This window comes from Amphibalanus amphitrite, unplaced genomic scaffold (genome assembly GCF_019059575.1).
Source record: "Amphibalanus amphitrite isolate SeventyFive unplaced genomic scaffold, NRLGWU_Aamphi_draft 000064F_arrow, whole genome shotgun sequence".
In the NCBI taxonomy this organism is placed as follows: domain Eukaryota; kingdom Metazoa; phylum Arthropoda; class Thecostraca; order Balanomorpha; family Balanidae; genus Amphibalanus; species Amphibalanus amphitrite.
Genome location: NW_024881560.1, coordinates 489,286 through 504,497, shown reverse-complemented (window position 1 = coordinate 504,497; position 15,212 = coordinate 489,286). Strand labels below are relative to the sequence as shown.

The following is a 15,212-nucleotide window of genomic DNA, read 5'->3' as shown; positions in this document are numbered from 1 at the left end:
AGCGTCCGTAAAACACACACTGTACTAAAAGTATTCGTAGTGAAGACTTGAAACTTGGTGGATGTCTGCTACATAGGTGTGACCTAATGTGGCCGAAGTTTGGTGATGATCTGAATAAAACTTCCGAAGTTATTCGAATTTTGGTGATGACCGCTTTTTTGTGTCACCCTGTACAATGTGCGCTTATCATAGGCGTCTCTCTTTTATGGACACTTGAAGGCGCCTCTCTTTGCCATGCCGGCGCCCCTGTTTCTTATGAATGCACCCCCATGGCATTGATCAATTGCAATTTGCAGACCTCTATTGCATGTGGACGCCCATATATGTAGGCCTCAAAGGCGCCCCTCTTTCGCATTGAGGCGCCCCTATGGGCTTCATAGGCGCCCCTCTATTGCACGTAGGTGCCCTACTGTCTCAGAACCGCTCCCCTTTGGCATGCAGACGCCCATCTTTCGTACGGAGGAGCCGCTGTGGTTCTTAGAGACGGCATAGTGCTCCCAGACGCAGATGGGGCTCTCGGAGTCGACAGTGTGGGACCTTCAGTCGCTGATGGGTGCCCGCCAGATGTGGACCCTCGGAGACGCCGGTATGGGGCCCTCAGAGATGCCGGTATGTGGCCCTTAGAGACACCGGTGTGGAACCCTCAGATACTTCAGTGTGAAGCCCTTACAATTGCTGGTGTGGAGCTACGAATGCGCTGGCTTAAATCCCTCAGAGGCCGGTACATGGACATTAGAGCCCAGTGAGAGTTTGTGTGGTGCCTTCAGTGGCAAAAGCCCTTGAGGTGCTCTCATGAGCTCTGTGGGGCCCTACCTAGCCGAAATATGGCTACGGCCAGTTGCCGCCGCATGGCTCTTCAGACTATCATTCTCAGGGGCCTCATCTGCCTAGTTTGAATAGAAGGGCCTCTCAGACCATCAGTCTCATGGGCCTCCTCTGGCTAGTATAAATAGAAGGGCCTGTTAGACCATCAATCCTAGGGGCCTCTTCTGGTTAGTATAAATAGAAGAGCCTCTCAGACCAATAATCTCAGAGGGCCCCTGTGGACAGTATAAATAAAAGGGCCTCTCAGACCATCAGTCCCGGGGGCCTCCCTAGAAAAGTGTAAATGTGGATAGAGGGCCCCCTCAGATTCATTACGAGTGGACTTCTCTGACTATCAGTCTCAGGGGCCTCTTGTGGCCAGTATGCATATAAGAGCCTCTCAGACCATCGGTCTCAGGGGCCTCTTCTGACTAGTGTGGATAGAGGGCCCTCCCAGACCACCGGTTTCAGGGGCCTCCAGTGGCCAGTTATATGAACAGAAGGGCCTTACAGCCATCAGCCTCGGGGGCCTCTTCTGACTGGTGTAAATATGAGGGCCTCTCATACCATCAGTCTCAGGGGCCTCCTCTGCCTAGTGTGAATATAAGGGCTTCCCAGGCCATCAGTCTCGGGGGACTCTTCTGACTGGTGCCGGATTGAGGGACCTCCCAGACCGAAAGTTTTGGGGGTCTCCTGTGGCCAGTATGAATAGAAGGGCCTCTCAGTCCATCAGTATCATGGGCCTCTTCTGCCTGGTGTGATTATAAGGGCCTCTCAGGTCATCAGTCTCAGGGGCCTCCTCTGACTACAGTGTAGATGGATAGGCCTCCCAGACCATCAGTCTCAGGGGCCTCTTCTGACTATTGAGGATAGAGGGGCCTCCTCTGACTAGTGAGGGTAGGGGGCCTCGGCTAGACCGCCAGTGTCAGGGGCCTATTCTGACTAGTGTGGATGGAGGGGCCTCCCAGACCAGTGTGGATATTGGGGCCTCCTCAGATACACTAGGGCCTCTCAGGCCATCAGTCTCAGGGGCTTCGACTGATAAAAATGAACAGAGGGCCTCCTTGGATCCATCACGGCCCCTTGGAGTCCGTGCGTGGGGATTCGTGGAACTTATTTTTACCGAGTTTGTTTATTCTGGAAGGTGACGACGTCCTCTCAAATCGAGACGAGGGGCCTCGAGCAAAAAGTGGGTGGGCCAAAACACATGGTTGGCCCCCCCCCCACCTCGAAAAGTGGGTGGGCACTTGCCCACCTGGCCCCCCCTGTTCCTACGCCTATGCGAAGAAGCTCCGACTCAGGACCGCAGAGATCGCGACTTCGCCGCCTCTAGCCCTGGCCGGCATCCTCGACTTCTGTCCGTTAGGTACTTCTGCCTATAGAATAATCAAATAGTGGCGGCTCCCATTGTAGCGCCACTTATGTTGAAGCTTCCAACTTCCAAGAGCTGCTTTAAACGTCCTACAGCGGTACGACGCTTATATTTAGACTTCCCATGGATTCTAAGTAGTGATTGCCCGTAACGCTCATGCCGATATGAGATGGCGCCCAGCAATAAAACACTTTGGCAAGTACTTGGCAGATATAATATTCGGGATGTTAGGGCGTAGGCACTTCCTCCTATGAGCACTGTCAACTTTTCGGTGTAAGATCCTCTCAGCCGTTGTAAATGGAGCATTTGGTCTGGTGTATTTCGATGCCGCAGCCAGTAGTCCTTCACCAGTTCCTTCTTGAATAACCACCAGTATCATATTCTGCCGACGATTCCTGAATACCTTAACCCGCGCCCTGGTGGGGGGGGGCTATTTTTTGCCCCCCCTCCAGACTTTTTGATATATCTCCAGAACCGCTGCGCCGATTGTCACCAAACTTTCAGTGCCCTCCCGGACATCAATTTTACACATTGTGACCAAAAATTTTTCCAAAGGCTATGATAGGTTGGCCGGAAATGACGTCAGAGTGACGTCATGTTCTGCCGTTTTCGACCTAAAAAAGGGTTTCGCGGGAAGAGCTGTCAGGCCTATAGCTTTGCAAATACAGAAAAATGATATAGACATAAAAGCTGTAGAATGAACAGGGCTACAAAACTGCTATCTCGGATTTTTGAAAATTTGGATTTTGACCCCCAAAAATCAAAAAATAAATTTTTTGCATATAATAATCGAAAAATCCAAAAAGTTTTTTGAATTTCGCAAAAACCGGAATATATGTGATAGTCCTTACCGCCTTCCATCCACATACCAAATTTGAGATCGATACCTCTTTTTTTGGCGAAGTTATAGCGAAAAAACTGTTCAAAATTGATGACGTCAAATTTTCAAACTCAATTTTTAGCAATTCTAGACCCCGTAGCGCAAAACAAAGACCACCATTAGACTCCCCGTGACGAGTTGCATCGAATCAATTCCCATTTTATGCAAAACTATCAACTTTAAAATTTGACCTTTTTTGGCCTGACCTTGACCTGACCTTGACCTGAACTTCACCAGAAAGTGACCTAAGCCGTACCTGATAGTCTTATAACCAATACCATTGGGTTGGAAATGAAAAATTGGCCATAAAACATGCATCACACAACCTTAGTAAAGTTGGGCTCATGTGACCTGACCTGTGACCCTTGGTGACCTGACCTGTGACCTGACCTGGTATTGTCAGTGACCTCTAATAGTAATATATCTACTAGGCAACTGACGCCCTATCGCTGATTCTCGACAAAATGCGTTTTCCTCGGTGTTATAGCGCATTCCCTAGAAGACCCGTGAACGGTGAAACATTTCATCTTTGACCTGACCTGTGACGTCATCGGTGACCCCGAGGTCAATGAAATTTGGTTTTCCTCGACAAATTTGACAGGCCTTTCGAACGCCGTTTGAATTTTGCGGATCCGTCCAGTAGTTTCGGAGATACGAGGGGGGGGGGGGCAAAAAATAGCCCCCCCCCCCCACCAGGTCGCGTTATAAACAGACCCCACCAGGGCGCGGGCTAAGAGTTTGATGCAGCGAAAAACGAGAATGGCTGTTCTGCTCCTTGGCAGCTCGAGCCGTGCGCTTGTTTCATTCCACACCTGACCGAATCGCCGGCGCGCGTCGACCGGCCTCGACGAGGCGGCGCCGCAGACTTCCGGTTCGGATCGCGCCACTTCCGGCGTGTCGGCGCCGTGCTGTGACGGTGGCCGCGGCCACCAAAAACACCTCCGTGCTGCCGCCGCTGTACGGACAGACACGTCCAGGTCTCGGTCCAGGTGGAGCGACAGATCTCAATAGCCTCTCGAGCGGCGTGTCTCGGCTGTACGCCCCAGTCCCGCACCCTAGTCCGGCCCGTCCGCCGACCATTACTCCAGGTGACAGGCCCACCTCCGGCCGCCAGAAGCCGCTTTTGATCGCGCCCGGCCGACCGGAACAGGGTCGAGGCTCACGTGCTGGGAATGTGGCCGCGCAACGGTGCGTCAGGGCCAGATTGGCTGGCCCGTGTAAGGAGCATGACACCGCAAATCAGGCGTCAGAATCCAGGGCATTGTGCGTTTTGACTTGTTTGATGTCTGGCAGCCTGTGCAGCAGAGGCATATCAGCCACCATACGGGAACTCACATCACCTGTGAAAATAGCCGCGTCAAACGTGCGGAAATTCCTAAATTTCACGGACCCTGCTATACGGTTTCTTTGTGTCGCCTCTTCGCCGTCGCCTTCAAAAGCAAATGTTAGCCGTCACGCTTTCGGGGCGGCATATCTCGGCCGACGTCCATGTCTCAGCCGAAGACAGGCGTCCTTTGATCAGCGTCGGCTCCGTTTCCGCGTCGGCCGACCGACGCTGGGTTTTTGTGTGGCGTCTCGCCTTGTGTCCCGTGACGACGAAAGCCCGGCTCTCACGGCTGCGCGCTGAGGCGGCTCGGTCCGGCTGAGGGTCTCGCCGGCACACAGCGCTCCATGCCGCGGCTCGTGACTCAGCCCAGGGCAGGGAAGAGCCGTGCCGCTTGGCCGGCGGCCTCCCGGGCCCCAAAGAGTGGTTCAAGGCCCGTGAGCTGCCAGTCGGACCCCGCTATCACCTCCCAACCACCGCACAAAATGGGAAGTAAGGGAACGATGGTCCAGACACCCGGCTGAATGAATGGCTCGATTGAGCCACCTGCACCCTCAGTGTGCTCTGCCCGAGCAGACATCTGGCGGCAGCGATCCGTGCATTCGGTTCTGAGTTCTGACGCAGTGTTTTACGTTACGCTCCGGTGCACCAGCAGTCGCCGCATTCCGTTATACCACGACGTCAATATGTAAATCGGTATGTGAGTGTCTTCGAGTGCCTGTTGGTACATTTTGTGTGTGTCTGTGCGTGCGCCTTTTCCTGATCGGCGTTCTTCTTGTTACAGGTACCGGAAGCTTCATGAGGGAGAAACAAATGAAGAGAACCGAGACGAACATAAAAAGTATGTGGTTTACGGTTACTCTTAATGACGTCTTTTCTCGTTCAAGGCCTTTCACCGATTGAGCTAGTTTGTTAACGAACTTCCTGGAAGGCTTATTCATAAAATTGGTACCTGGGCTGTATAAAAAACACCTGTTTTTATTTCAATACCCATTTTACCCTGAACGCAGGGATTCGTTCATCTCCCTCAACAAGGACATGCCCGATGAGTAGGTATGCCCACACTCGACATGTCTGTGGCTTCTGCCCTAACCGCTATGCCGCTGTGCCCCGGCAGGTCGCTGCGTCTGGCCATTATGGTGTGGCTGGACTCGTACCCGGCCGACTTCCAGGACCACCCCGAGTACCCGCTGATGCAGCGCATCCTCGAGTTCTGCCGCACCTACCGGCCGGAGACCTCTGAGCTCGAGAACAAGGTCACTCACAAGCTGGAAAAGTTCGAGAAGGAAGAGGAGATCAAAGGTAGGATGATGGTTAAAGGTGATAGGTTTACTGTATAATGGCAAGGGGTAGGTACTGGAAGCAGTTTCTATATGACGTTGTACTGGCGACCAAGACGATACCCATGCCATGCTCCCGTAGACGGTAGAAAGGTGGACGATCATTCATAAACCTGCCTGCGCGTTGTAAATGATAAATCGTTCGTAAGGTTTTCAGCGGTCTTTCTCTTGATGATCTTGCTTCGACCTGGTTGAGTATCGAACATGCCTAACTCGATGTCTCTGTGCCGGCAGCTTCGCCGATGCTGCAGCGGATCCTCTCGACGGAGGAGGTGCGGTGTTTGAGCCCGGTGCAGTCGGACGTCCCACCACTCACCTTCCACGAGATCTCAGAGCGCCGGTTCGCCGAGCAGCTCACCCGAATGGACGCAGTACGTCACGGGAAGGGTGTAGCGGGGAGGGACAAGGAGGGAGTAGTGGCTGAACAGTGACTATGCCATCGGTGGGCCAGAGACGCAACAGATTGGTGATGCTACAACAGTGCGTATGATGTGGGCAATAGAGTCAAGAGAATTGACACTAAACAGACTAAAATAGCCGTGAATGCCTGGAGTGGAGACGGTAACAGTGCATGCACTGGGTGCTTCGATTTTGATAAGATAAAGGCTCACTGTGACATTGGGCATATTGTTACATTATTAAATTTAGTTGAGGTTGATTGTGAACAAGAGAAGTCTCAGCATTATTAGCAGAGTGACAAACATGATAACTGAGAGAAAGGCGTGCTATTCGCGTGAGAACCTCCAAGCCTGACGGATGAGCGCCTCTAGCAGTGCCTTTTCATGCATATGCCACGGTCCAGCGGGTAGTGACATTTATTGCGGAGTGAAAGGTGCGTCTGTGACGCTCTACGAGGGAGCTGCGGGAGGCTGCATGCCTCACTGGCTCCCTCCCTCATCGTTTGTGGTGCAATCGTATGCTCGTGGGTGACGTAATGCCGCGTTGTTGTGGGCATACAGTGTTCACGTAAATAGCGACAGAAATTTCTTCAACCAGCACAAATGACCTTCTTGCAACCCGAGTGTATGTACGTTTCCCGGCTTCATCATTCCCGAACGCCCCCGTCATCTGGAGGGATTCCATTTGTGCTGACGATTCCGCATTGTGCCCTCCGCAGGACCTGTTCCGGAAGGTAATTCCGCACCAGTGTCTGGGCTCCATCTGGTCGAAGCGGAAGGGCGTGGACGCCTCCTCGGTGGCGGCCACCGTAGACCAGTTCAACGCCGTCTCGTTCTGCGTCATCTCCACCATGCTGATGGACACGACGCTGCGACACAGCCAGCGCGCCAAGCTCCTGGCCAAGTGGGTCGACATCGCTCAGGTGAGTAACTACGATGGAATTCTCGGGCTGCTTGGAATGGGGAGATTGGGCGGCTGGGATAAAAGTTATTGGTTCGTTATACCAGACTGACGAAAATTGATAAGGCAACTGAACCTTTGACGGATTTGGGACGAATCTTGCTTCGGGTATATAAAACACTATGTATTGCTCAGTGTTGTGATACTGAGTAACGTTTATGTGCATCTCATTGCAGGAACTGAGGATGCTGAAGAACTTCTCTTCATTGAAGGCGATCATTTCAGGGTTGCAGTCAAATCCTGTTTATAGGTTAAAACAAACATGGCTGGCGCTTCCCAGAGATAAGGTGAGATACATATTACACATTCGTTTTACGATGCCTGTGGCCCGACTGTGCTTTCAAACTAAATCATCTAGAAACGGTTTTGTCGATTAACTCCGTATGAAGTGAGGCACACGGAATTCTTTCAACAAGGTCAGTTGGAAGTATTGTGTGCACAATCAATAAATACTTTCGGAGTGTTGCTGTCAACGACGACGTCTTTTGGGAACAGACCTCACTTGTGAAGCACATACCTACGTAGAGGACCGACGTGACCTCGGTAGGTGGCGCTGCTATGGAGCCGGAACCAACTCAGACTTTGCCCACTTCCTCCTTGATGAAGTTTTAGAGCTGTGAGGATCTAACAGACCACCTTGCAAATTTATCGACTCGTATTCTCTTTCCTAACCGTACGTAACCCCACCGTGCTGTCCCCACAGTCTGAGCTGTTCGACGAGCTGGCGAGGATCTTCAGCGACGCCAACAACATGTTCAACCAGCGCGAGCTGCTGATGAAGGAGGGCACCGCCAAGCACGCAGAGGCGTTTGGAGAAAACGACAAGCACCTGCAGAAGCACCTCAGCCGGTCCGGCTCCAACCATACGGTGAGGGTGCTAGTCTGGAAAGACGTTATGTCCTTCAAAATGCCTAATCCGCGTTTTGTGTTAGCTGCAACGTTTAAAAGAAGCTGAACTTTACGACTGCTACCTAGTGTTCGATCCCCGATGCCCTATTTATTCACGAAGACTAAATGCATTACCCTGAACAGCCCTCGCTGGTCCGTGTGAACATGTGGTCAGGGATGTTTCGTGGTATTCGTGGGCGTCTGGGCCACCTGCAGAGGGCGCCCTCACGAGCTGTGGCTGGTCCTCAGCTGTACCATCAGTCATGCTCGTCTAGTGGGTCGTTTTGCTCGTACGTCATTGAACACAGCTGGTGAATCGCTGTTGTCACTGCTCAGGTGTTCAAAAACCATGCATCATAACCGAAAGCGATACGCAGTTTCAGCCATGGATGTTTGGCAGAACGACAAAACGTAGATGGTGAATCATAGTTATCGGTACGCAGGTGTTCAAACTTCAGAAACATGCCATCATCCATCATGTAATGACTTGCGCTATATATATTGTGTTTTTTTTTATGCCACACGAAAGCCTTTTGTTTCCAGTAGATGCATTGTCATTGCCAAATATCCATAAGATTAGCCCTGCGTCGTTCATATTTCTGAAAGCTAAAACTCATAGTTTACACGTAGCAAGGTACCAGTGACTATTTAATTTATGCCAACTTCTTGATTAATGCATCTTCTCTCCTCGTATGACTTGCGATTTACTCATTCCCTCGTCTCGACAGGTGAACCACGGCACCATTCCGTACCTGGGCACGTTCCTCACCGATCTCATGTACATCCACGCCGGCATTCCCGACTACACGGCCGACGGACTCATCAACTTCGACAAGCGCAGGAAAGAGTTCGAGATCCTCGCGCAGGTCAGTACAACTCTGAACGTTAACTGATGTGCTAGAACATACTATCGGCGCACTGCTAATACCTCTGCCAAGCAGGCGAATCCTTGGCGTATTACAGCGCTTAGCCTCATTGTCTTGTGCCCTTGCACGACAAGGGAAGCCGAGGCCAAAAGTTCGCAAATCTGAAATCTATTGCTTTGCAGTCCTTGTGTATGTAAACACCTCGATAAGCCGATGCCAGCAGCGGCTGGGCGCTAGGCAATCCCTGTCCGCTGCACGAGCACGACCTTTGTTTCGTTTGCTGTTTGCCCGCTAGGTACGTGTCGCAGGGCCTCGGGCGTTCCTAGGTCACTATCAGCGGCGGGCCACGTGCCCTTGAGATACTATCGCGGCTTTGTTTTCGTAAGATATGCACGGTGCTGTCTGCCGTTGTTGGGTTGGCCGGTTTAGCCCGACGGGCACGGCACGGGCACGGGTACTGACACGGGCACAGATACTGACACGGATCGTGAATACACAGGTAGGCATTTCGAGGGTCGACCATCACGGACGATGGGCGGCGGGCTGCTGGGGTCGTGACTGTCGGCCGGATAGTGCCTGTACTAGCCGCGCATTGTGTGCGGTGTGACTCCCATTATACGTCCAGACGGCCGGCTGTCGGATTTTGTTTCATTGTGCCCAGTTTTTGCGGTCATTATCACTGGCACTGGAATGTCTGGAACCTATGAATTCTGGTCACGTGAATAGGCTGTAGCAAAAACTTCAGTAATACCTTGCAACAAAAATATGAAACCCTTTTATGCACTCCCCGAACAGTTCGTCAAATATAATTATGCTACCTATGTAAATGGTCGGAGTTAACAAACAACATTTCGACCTATAGCTCTAACCCGTATTATCGACATTGTCATTATCTTGTGGGACAAACTGCGTCAAATTCGCTCAATAACTCACTCATTCCTCCGAATCCTGTTCGTCACGACATACCTTAGCTGAGACCCGCCGGTCCGTTTCCTCCTCCCTCCGTGGCGTCATCGATTTCTGATGACGTCACACAGCAGCTGATATGAGTCACCCCTGCCGGGGGGAGCCGCCGCCGGCGCGGGTCTCACACGGCTCCGCACCGCCGGCGCACCCACACTGCTCCGCCCTCCGCTGACACCGCCACTCCGGCCGACCGCAGATCAAGCTGCTGCAGGGGGCCAGCAACGCGTACAACATCGCGCGCGACCGGCCGTTCGAGCGGTGGTTCGACGCGGTGCTGGTGTTGGACGACAAGGAGGCCTACGAGCTGAGCTACCAGATCGAGCCGCACGGCAGCACCTCCAGCCACGGCAGCTCCAGCGGCTCCAGCAGGGACAAGATCATGCGGAAGAAAGTGGCGTAAGTACCTACACCGTTTAGGGGTGAATATGTGTGTGCATTTATACGACATATGATATTTAGTTTTGCTTATCCGTTGATTCTCTATAGTTTTCTCAGCTAACAGTGAACCGTTAGAACAACGATACGGCTGATGAAAAACGGCTCGAATTCGCAAAACAGCGACGTGGTATCTAAAATGGACTTGTCAGTTGTGGGAGTCTGCACGGCTTTGTCAGGCATTGTGCTGAAGTTCACAGCCCCCACCGATATAGGGCGGAAGTCATTTGCGCTGCTTTTAAATCACAGACATCGTCCTTGGAGACGAACAGTGCGATCCATTGTTGGATCCATTGCCGCGACTCCGCGGGACCTGGCGCTACAGCGCACATCTCAAAGGTCTAGGATATCAGTTGGAGAATGGAGTCCGATTTCGGCGAATAATTACCAGGGTTGTGCTTGAATACTTATGTAGATGATATGCCTTCCAAAGCTAGCTACTTTTGGCAGGTGTTGAATACCTCTGAAACCTAATGCGACTAATCAACGCATGCATTTATGTTTTTCATTTATCCAAACAAGAAGAGTCACTGGACCTCTAGCAACCGTCAGGCCGAGTGCAATCTGTTTGTCGCTTGCTGTGTCGCTCCAGCAAAGGGTTCTCTGGACTTGTAATGCTTATATTCCTTTGTTTGGATGGTCGCATCACAGGCGTGCAAAATCTATAGACGACAGATACATCATCCTCATGTCCTCAAACGCACCATTACACTCGGACATGGCCTGTGCAATGTGCAAACCTATCAGCGGGTTATTCTGAAGCAACATTAGGTCTTGGAAGGCAGTTCAGGATCAGTGAGGCTCTAAGCCTGCAACGACCGAGAAAGGTCGACAAAGAAAATCTGCTGTGAGTCGAATGGACAGGGCCAGACGCGGTATGTGACCGGCAGCGGCGGACTTAGTTCTCAGGTCGGTCGGTGGACCTTGGAGGTCGGGCCGACTGGCTCGAATGAAGTGGGTGTGGGTCGCCCTGAAGTCGGGTAGACTGGGGTCGGCCGGTCAGACAGGGCGTGGCCAGCCCAGCTGACGACTCTCTCCGGTCCGACCAGGGCCGTTCCAGCGATCAATACGGCTCCGGTCCAGCCACGAAGGGTCGGCTGGGGTCCACAAAGCGGCCATCCACCCCCGCCGACTCTAGCACAGAGACATCCGCCGGGACATGGTCAAAGGCGCCCCACAGTAGTCCTCTAAGAATGATCAGCAGCTGATGTCTTCGATCGTAGACTCATCAACAAAAGCCATTAGTACATGCATTTTCGCTTTTGACTAAGGCCGGATGCTTGTTATATGTAAACCTCGCGTTACTCCTATTCGCTAACCAGTGCGAAAGTTTCCATTGATTAGAAATAAATAATGTAATGTGTTTGCTGGCTGAAGGTTTGGCGAGGCCCACGCGCCACGACAGTGCTAGCGAATTTCAACGGATCAATGCAATCGCGCTTCAATGTTTACCCTGGTAACTGATTCTGTTATCGCCTTCTATTTTGAGTAACTCCATTTAAAACACGTGTACGATCGAATGCCATTCGTATTTTAAACATGAACTTTTACTTGTGACATACTATTATAGCATAATAGTGAATTTTCGCAGCCTCCATTTCAAGCTGCCGTTTTCTGTTCGACAGGCTCGGTCACAAGAAGCACGACAGCCTGGCCAGCACATCCAGCAGCTCGTCGAGCCAGTTCTTCGGCGAGATGGACAGCGTGAGCTCCCCCAACGAGAGCAGCGCGTCCTTCGAGCGACACGCCAGCGTGGTGAGTGGAGTGGAATGGAGTGGCCAGCGTGGTGAGTGGAGTGGAATGGAGTGGAGCTAGTATTTCCATCTGTATCTACATATTTATTCATCAGGTCGTCAACAGGCACTTGACCGGAGACCTACTAAACGACGAAGTGGAGCGATGTGAGAAATGTAGTGTGTGGAGTGTGAGTGACGTGGCGTGGTGGCGTGCCGGGTAGAATTGTGTGGGGTTAATTGATGAGTTTTTAACTGAGAATGGTATGTTACGCTGTAACAGGATGAATATTGGTTCCGAACAGGGTTTTAACGGTGTTTACATTCTATGCGTATCTAAAAGTTTCTGACCGAAGCTCACCTATGTCTGCAGATGTCGACCAGCTCCAGCAGCTCGTCGGTACCGTCACTTGACGCCTCGGTGACGTCATCGGCCACCAACCAATCGCAGCAGAGCGCGCGCAAGACGCCGGATTCCGCGCTGCAGAAGAAGCCGGACGCCGGCTCTCCGTACATCACGCCAGACTTCTACATCATACGGGTGACGATCCGCACATCGGCACACGAGACCGAGGGCATCAACCTCTACAAGTCCATCATGCTGAGCAACAGCGAGCGCACGCCGCAGGTCATCCGCAACGCCATGATCAAGCACGACGTGGAGGGCAACACGGACGACTACGTGCTGGCGCAGCTGCTGCCCGACGGAGGTGAGGCACCCGAAGCGCCGCCCCGCGGCCGATGCGTGAAACAGAAACTGTAGGAGCTCTCAGAGTCTGCGGGGTCTATAGTTCACTGAAAGTATGCGAAACATCGCTTAGGTTTGCCGGCAAGGGGTGTTTCGAATGGACATTTATATTGCAACCCGCATGCATAAGTTTCTACATCTGCTTGTTTTACTCCTCCAAATGTTGGAAGCGTCAGGTTGGATATGCCCGAGAGGCCTAAGCGATAAGGCTTCATTCACGGGCGTATGCTCTGACTTATCCAATAATCGTCAATCTTAAACGTGTCCCTAACCGTCCCCGATTTTACGTTACAGAGAAAGTCGTGCCTGCCAACTGTAACGTCTACTACGCTATAAACACGGCTCACGACCTCAACTTCGTGCTGCGGCCCAAGAAGGACGCCGCCTCCTCGGACACACACCGATTGAAAGAGTCCAAATCAAAGCGGAAGCTACTGATGCTTCACAAATAGCGGCGGCTCGCTGTCCGGCGACCGCGTTTGATACTTATTTTTCGTACTCCAGTGCAAAGCATCATCAGTTGTAGATAGCCATCATCATTGACTGTAGATAGCGATTGTCGCCGCATTCATTCGGTGTGCGTTCGAGTTGCGTGTTGTGCGTGCAGGCCGTGTCGACTGCCCGCGATGGAACGACCAAAGACTCTCATTATCTCTCTGTGTGGGCGACGGGCCCGGTCCCGCCGGGGATCGTACCTCGCTGCCCGACCTCAGCCGTGGACAGACGGGCGCTCACCCGTCCGAGGGCTTCCGTGGGTCCTCCGAGCCTTCCGTGGGCCTTCCGTGAGTCCCTCTGCTGGCCTTCCTGGCCCATGGGTGCCCTGGTGGCGTGCGTATGACCAGGGCCGCCGGCCCGGATCGCGATATGCTCACGTGTTGTAGTGTTCGATTGAGTTGTGCAATTCAGGTCTGATCACGTGACTACCGCGGAGTCGGTAGTGGTGTCGTTATGACGGCCGCTCACGTGATCCCAGTGATGTAGGACAACCCCCTGGTCAGAGTGGACTGACCGGAGCCGAGTGGTCCATTTGGGTCCCAGTGATCTGCGTTTGTACTTGTATTGGACTCATGAATACAGCTCTGTAACAACACAACGCGCCCCGTTCTGTCTTGGTTGCTGTGGTGGCATGGAAAGAGGTGCACGGTAGGATGGTAAGCTGGGTACTGGGAGATGGTGAGATGACAATGGGCAGGTGAACGCAATATTAGAACGTGAGAAGAAGCTTGAAGTGGGTTATATTGACAGGAAACAAGCGTCAAATCAATTATGTATCGGTGTCACTGCGGTCTCAGAGGTATACTTTCTTACTGCACGACCGGTCAACTAGCGGTCGAACATGAGAAGTGCATGGCTCCTTTGACATCAACCCACTGACGAAAATGAAATGCCTTTGTAACGTTTTGGCGAAGGACAAAAGGCTGGACTTACGAGTACATCTATCTTCCTCCTTATAACATTCCAAAAGCCAATCGGTGAGATACTACTGCTATAGAGGAAATTGCATAATTACATGTGCGCGAGTATGTCTAAGCTAATGTACTTACTGTCAAGTGTCTGGGACCATTACTACAGCATCTGTTCTCGATCTCACACACATGAATAGGTAACGAAGTGATATAGGACGGCGTGGGATCCCGATGGCTGGTGTCCATGACACGCCGGAGTAAACACTACGACAAGTGCAATTTACGAGTGACTGGTGGTCGCGGAGAGGCCATTTCCTTAGCTATATATTATATATTTGACGGTGGAGTGGGACTGCGTGTTTTCATCGTTTCCTGGCAACGTATCGCATGTGAACGGGACGCACTGACCGTAAACGCACTGCTGTCACTCCTCGGCAAGGACAGAGGCTGGTCAGAAAGGGCACCACGGCGTCTTACACTGTTCACTAAGGGTATCATGCGACCTAGCTCTTTGTAGACCGAGGTGCGAGCAATCAGTGCTCGTGAGCCTTGTTCTGTGTGTAGCAAGTTCTGCTGCAGACCGACAGCAATGCGGCCTCTGCCCGTGTCCGTGGGTCGTCTGCCGCACGCGCAGTCGTTGCTGATGATGGTGGTGTTGGTGATGATGCTGCTGTCGCCGACGTCTGCTCTCGTGGCCAGCGGCCGGCGGGGTCAGGGGCGGCGGCTGGCCGGCGCCACCCCGGCCAAGACCCTGTCCACTGTCAGCCAGGAGCGCTGCCATCTCGCCTGCCATCAGCGCGCCGGCTGCCGCAGCTTCAACTTCCACCCGGGCACCGGCCACTGCCAGGTGTTCACCGTGACCGCCTGCGACTCCAGCAGCTACATCGTCGAGCCGGCCGACGGCTGGACCTTCTACGACGTGGTGGACGACCTATCGGCCGAGTCCGGCCAGACGCTGTGGTCGCAGGAGGCCTGCGTGCGCGACGGCCGCTGCCGGGAGTCGTGTCTGCGCCGGCTGGGCCAGGGGTGCCGACACACGCAGCAGTGCCAGCCACTCGTCACCGGCGTCACCAACTGCAGCGAGCTGGTCT

At 52.7% G+C, this 15,212-nt stretch overlaps 1 protein-coding gene across 2 annotated transcripts in view; it reads left to right on the top strand.

The window, feature by feature from the left end:
• The window catches only part of LOC122378735 (ral guanine nucleotide dissociation stimulator-like 1), a 55,253-nt gene extending 41,445 nt beyond the window's left edge, over positions 1-13,808 (top strand). For both annotated transcript variants that reach the window (XM_043360183.1, XM_043360182.1), the window contains exons 4-14: positions 5,165-5,221; positions 5,498-5,682; positions 5,955-6,091; positions 6,838-7,041; positions 7,256-7,366; positions 7,783-7,947; positions 8,696-8,833; positions 9,996-10,195; positions 11,860-11,989; positions 12,341-12,677; positions 13,010-13,808. In XM_043360183.1, coding sequence (XP_043216118.1) covers positions 5,165-5,221; positions 5,498-5,682; positions 5,955-6,091; positions 6,838-7,041; positions 7,256-7,366; positions 7,783-7,947; positions 8,696-8,833; positions 9,996-10,195; positions 11,860-11,989; positions 12,341-12,677; positions 13,010-13,167 — 1,822 coding nt within the window. In that variant the 3' untranslated portion in view covers positions 13,168-13,808. The remainder of the gene's footprint in view (positions 1-5,164; positions 5,222-5,497; positions 5,683-5,954; positions 6,092-6,837; positions 7,042-7,255; positions 7,367-7,782; positions 7,948-8,695; positions 8,834-9,995; positions 10,196-11,859; positions 11,990-12,340; positions 12,678-13,009) is intronic.
• The last annotated feature ends 1,404 nt before the right edge of the window (positions 13,809-15,212 follow it).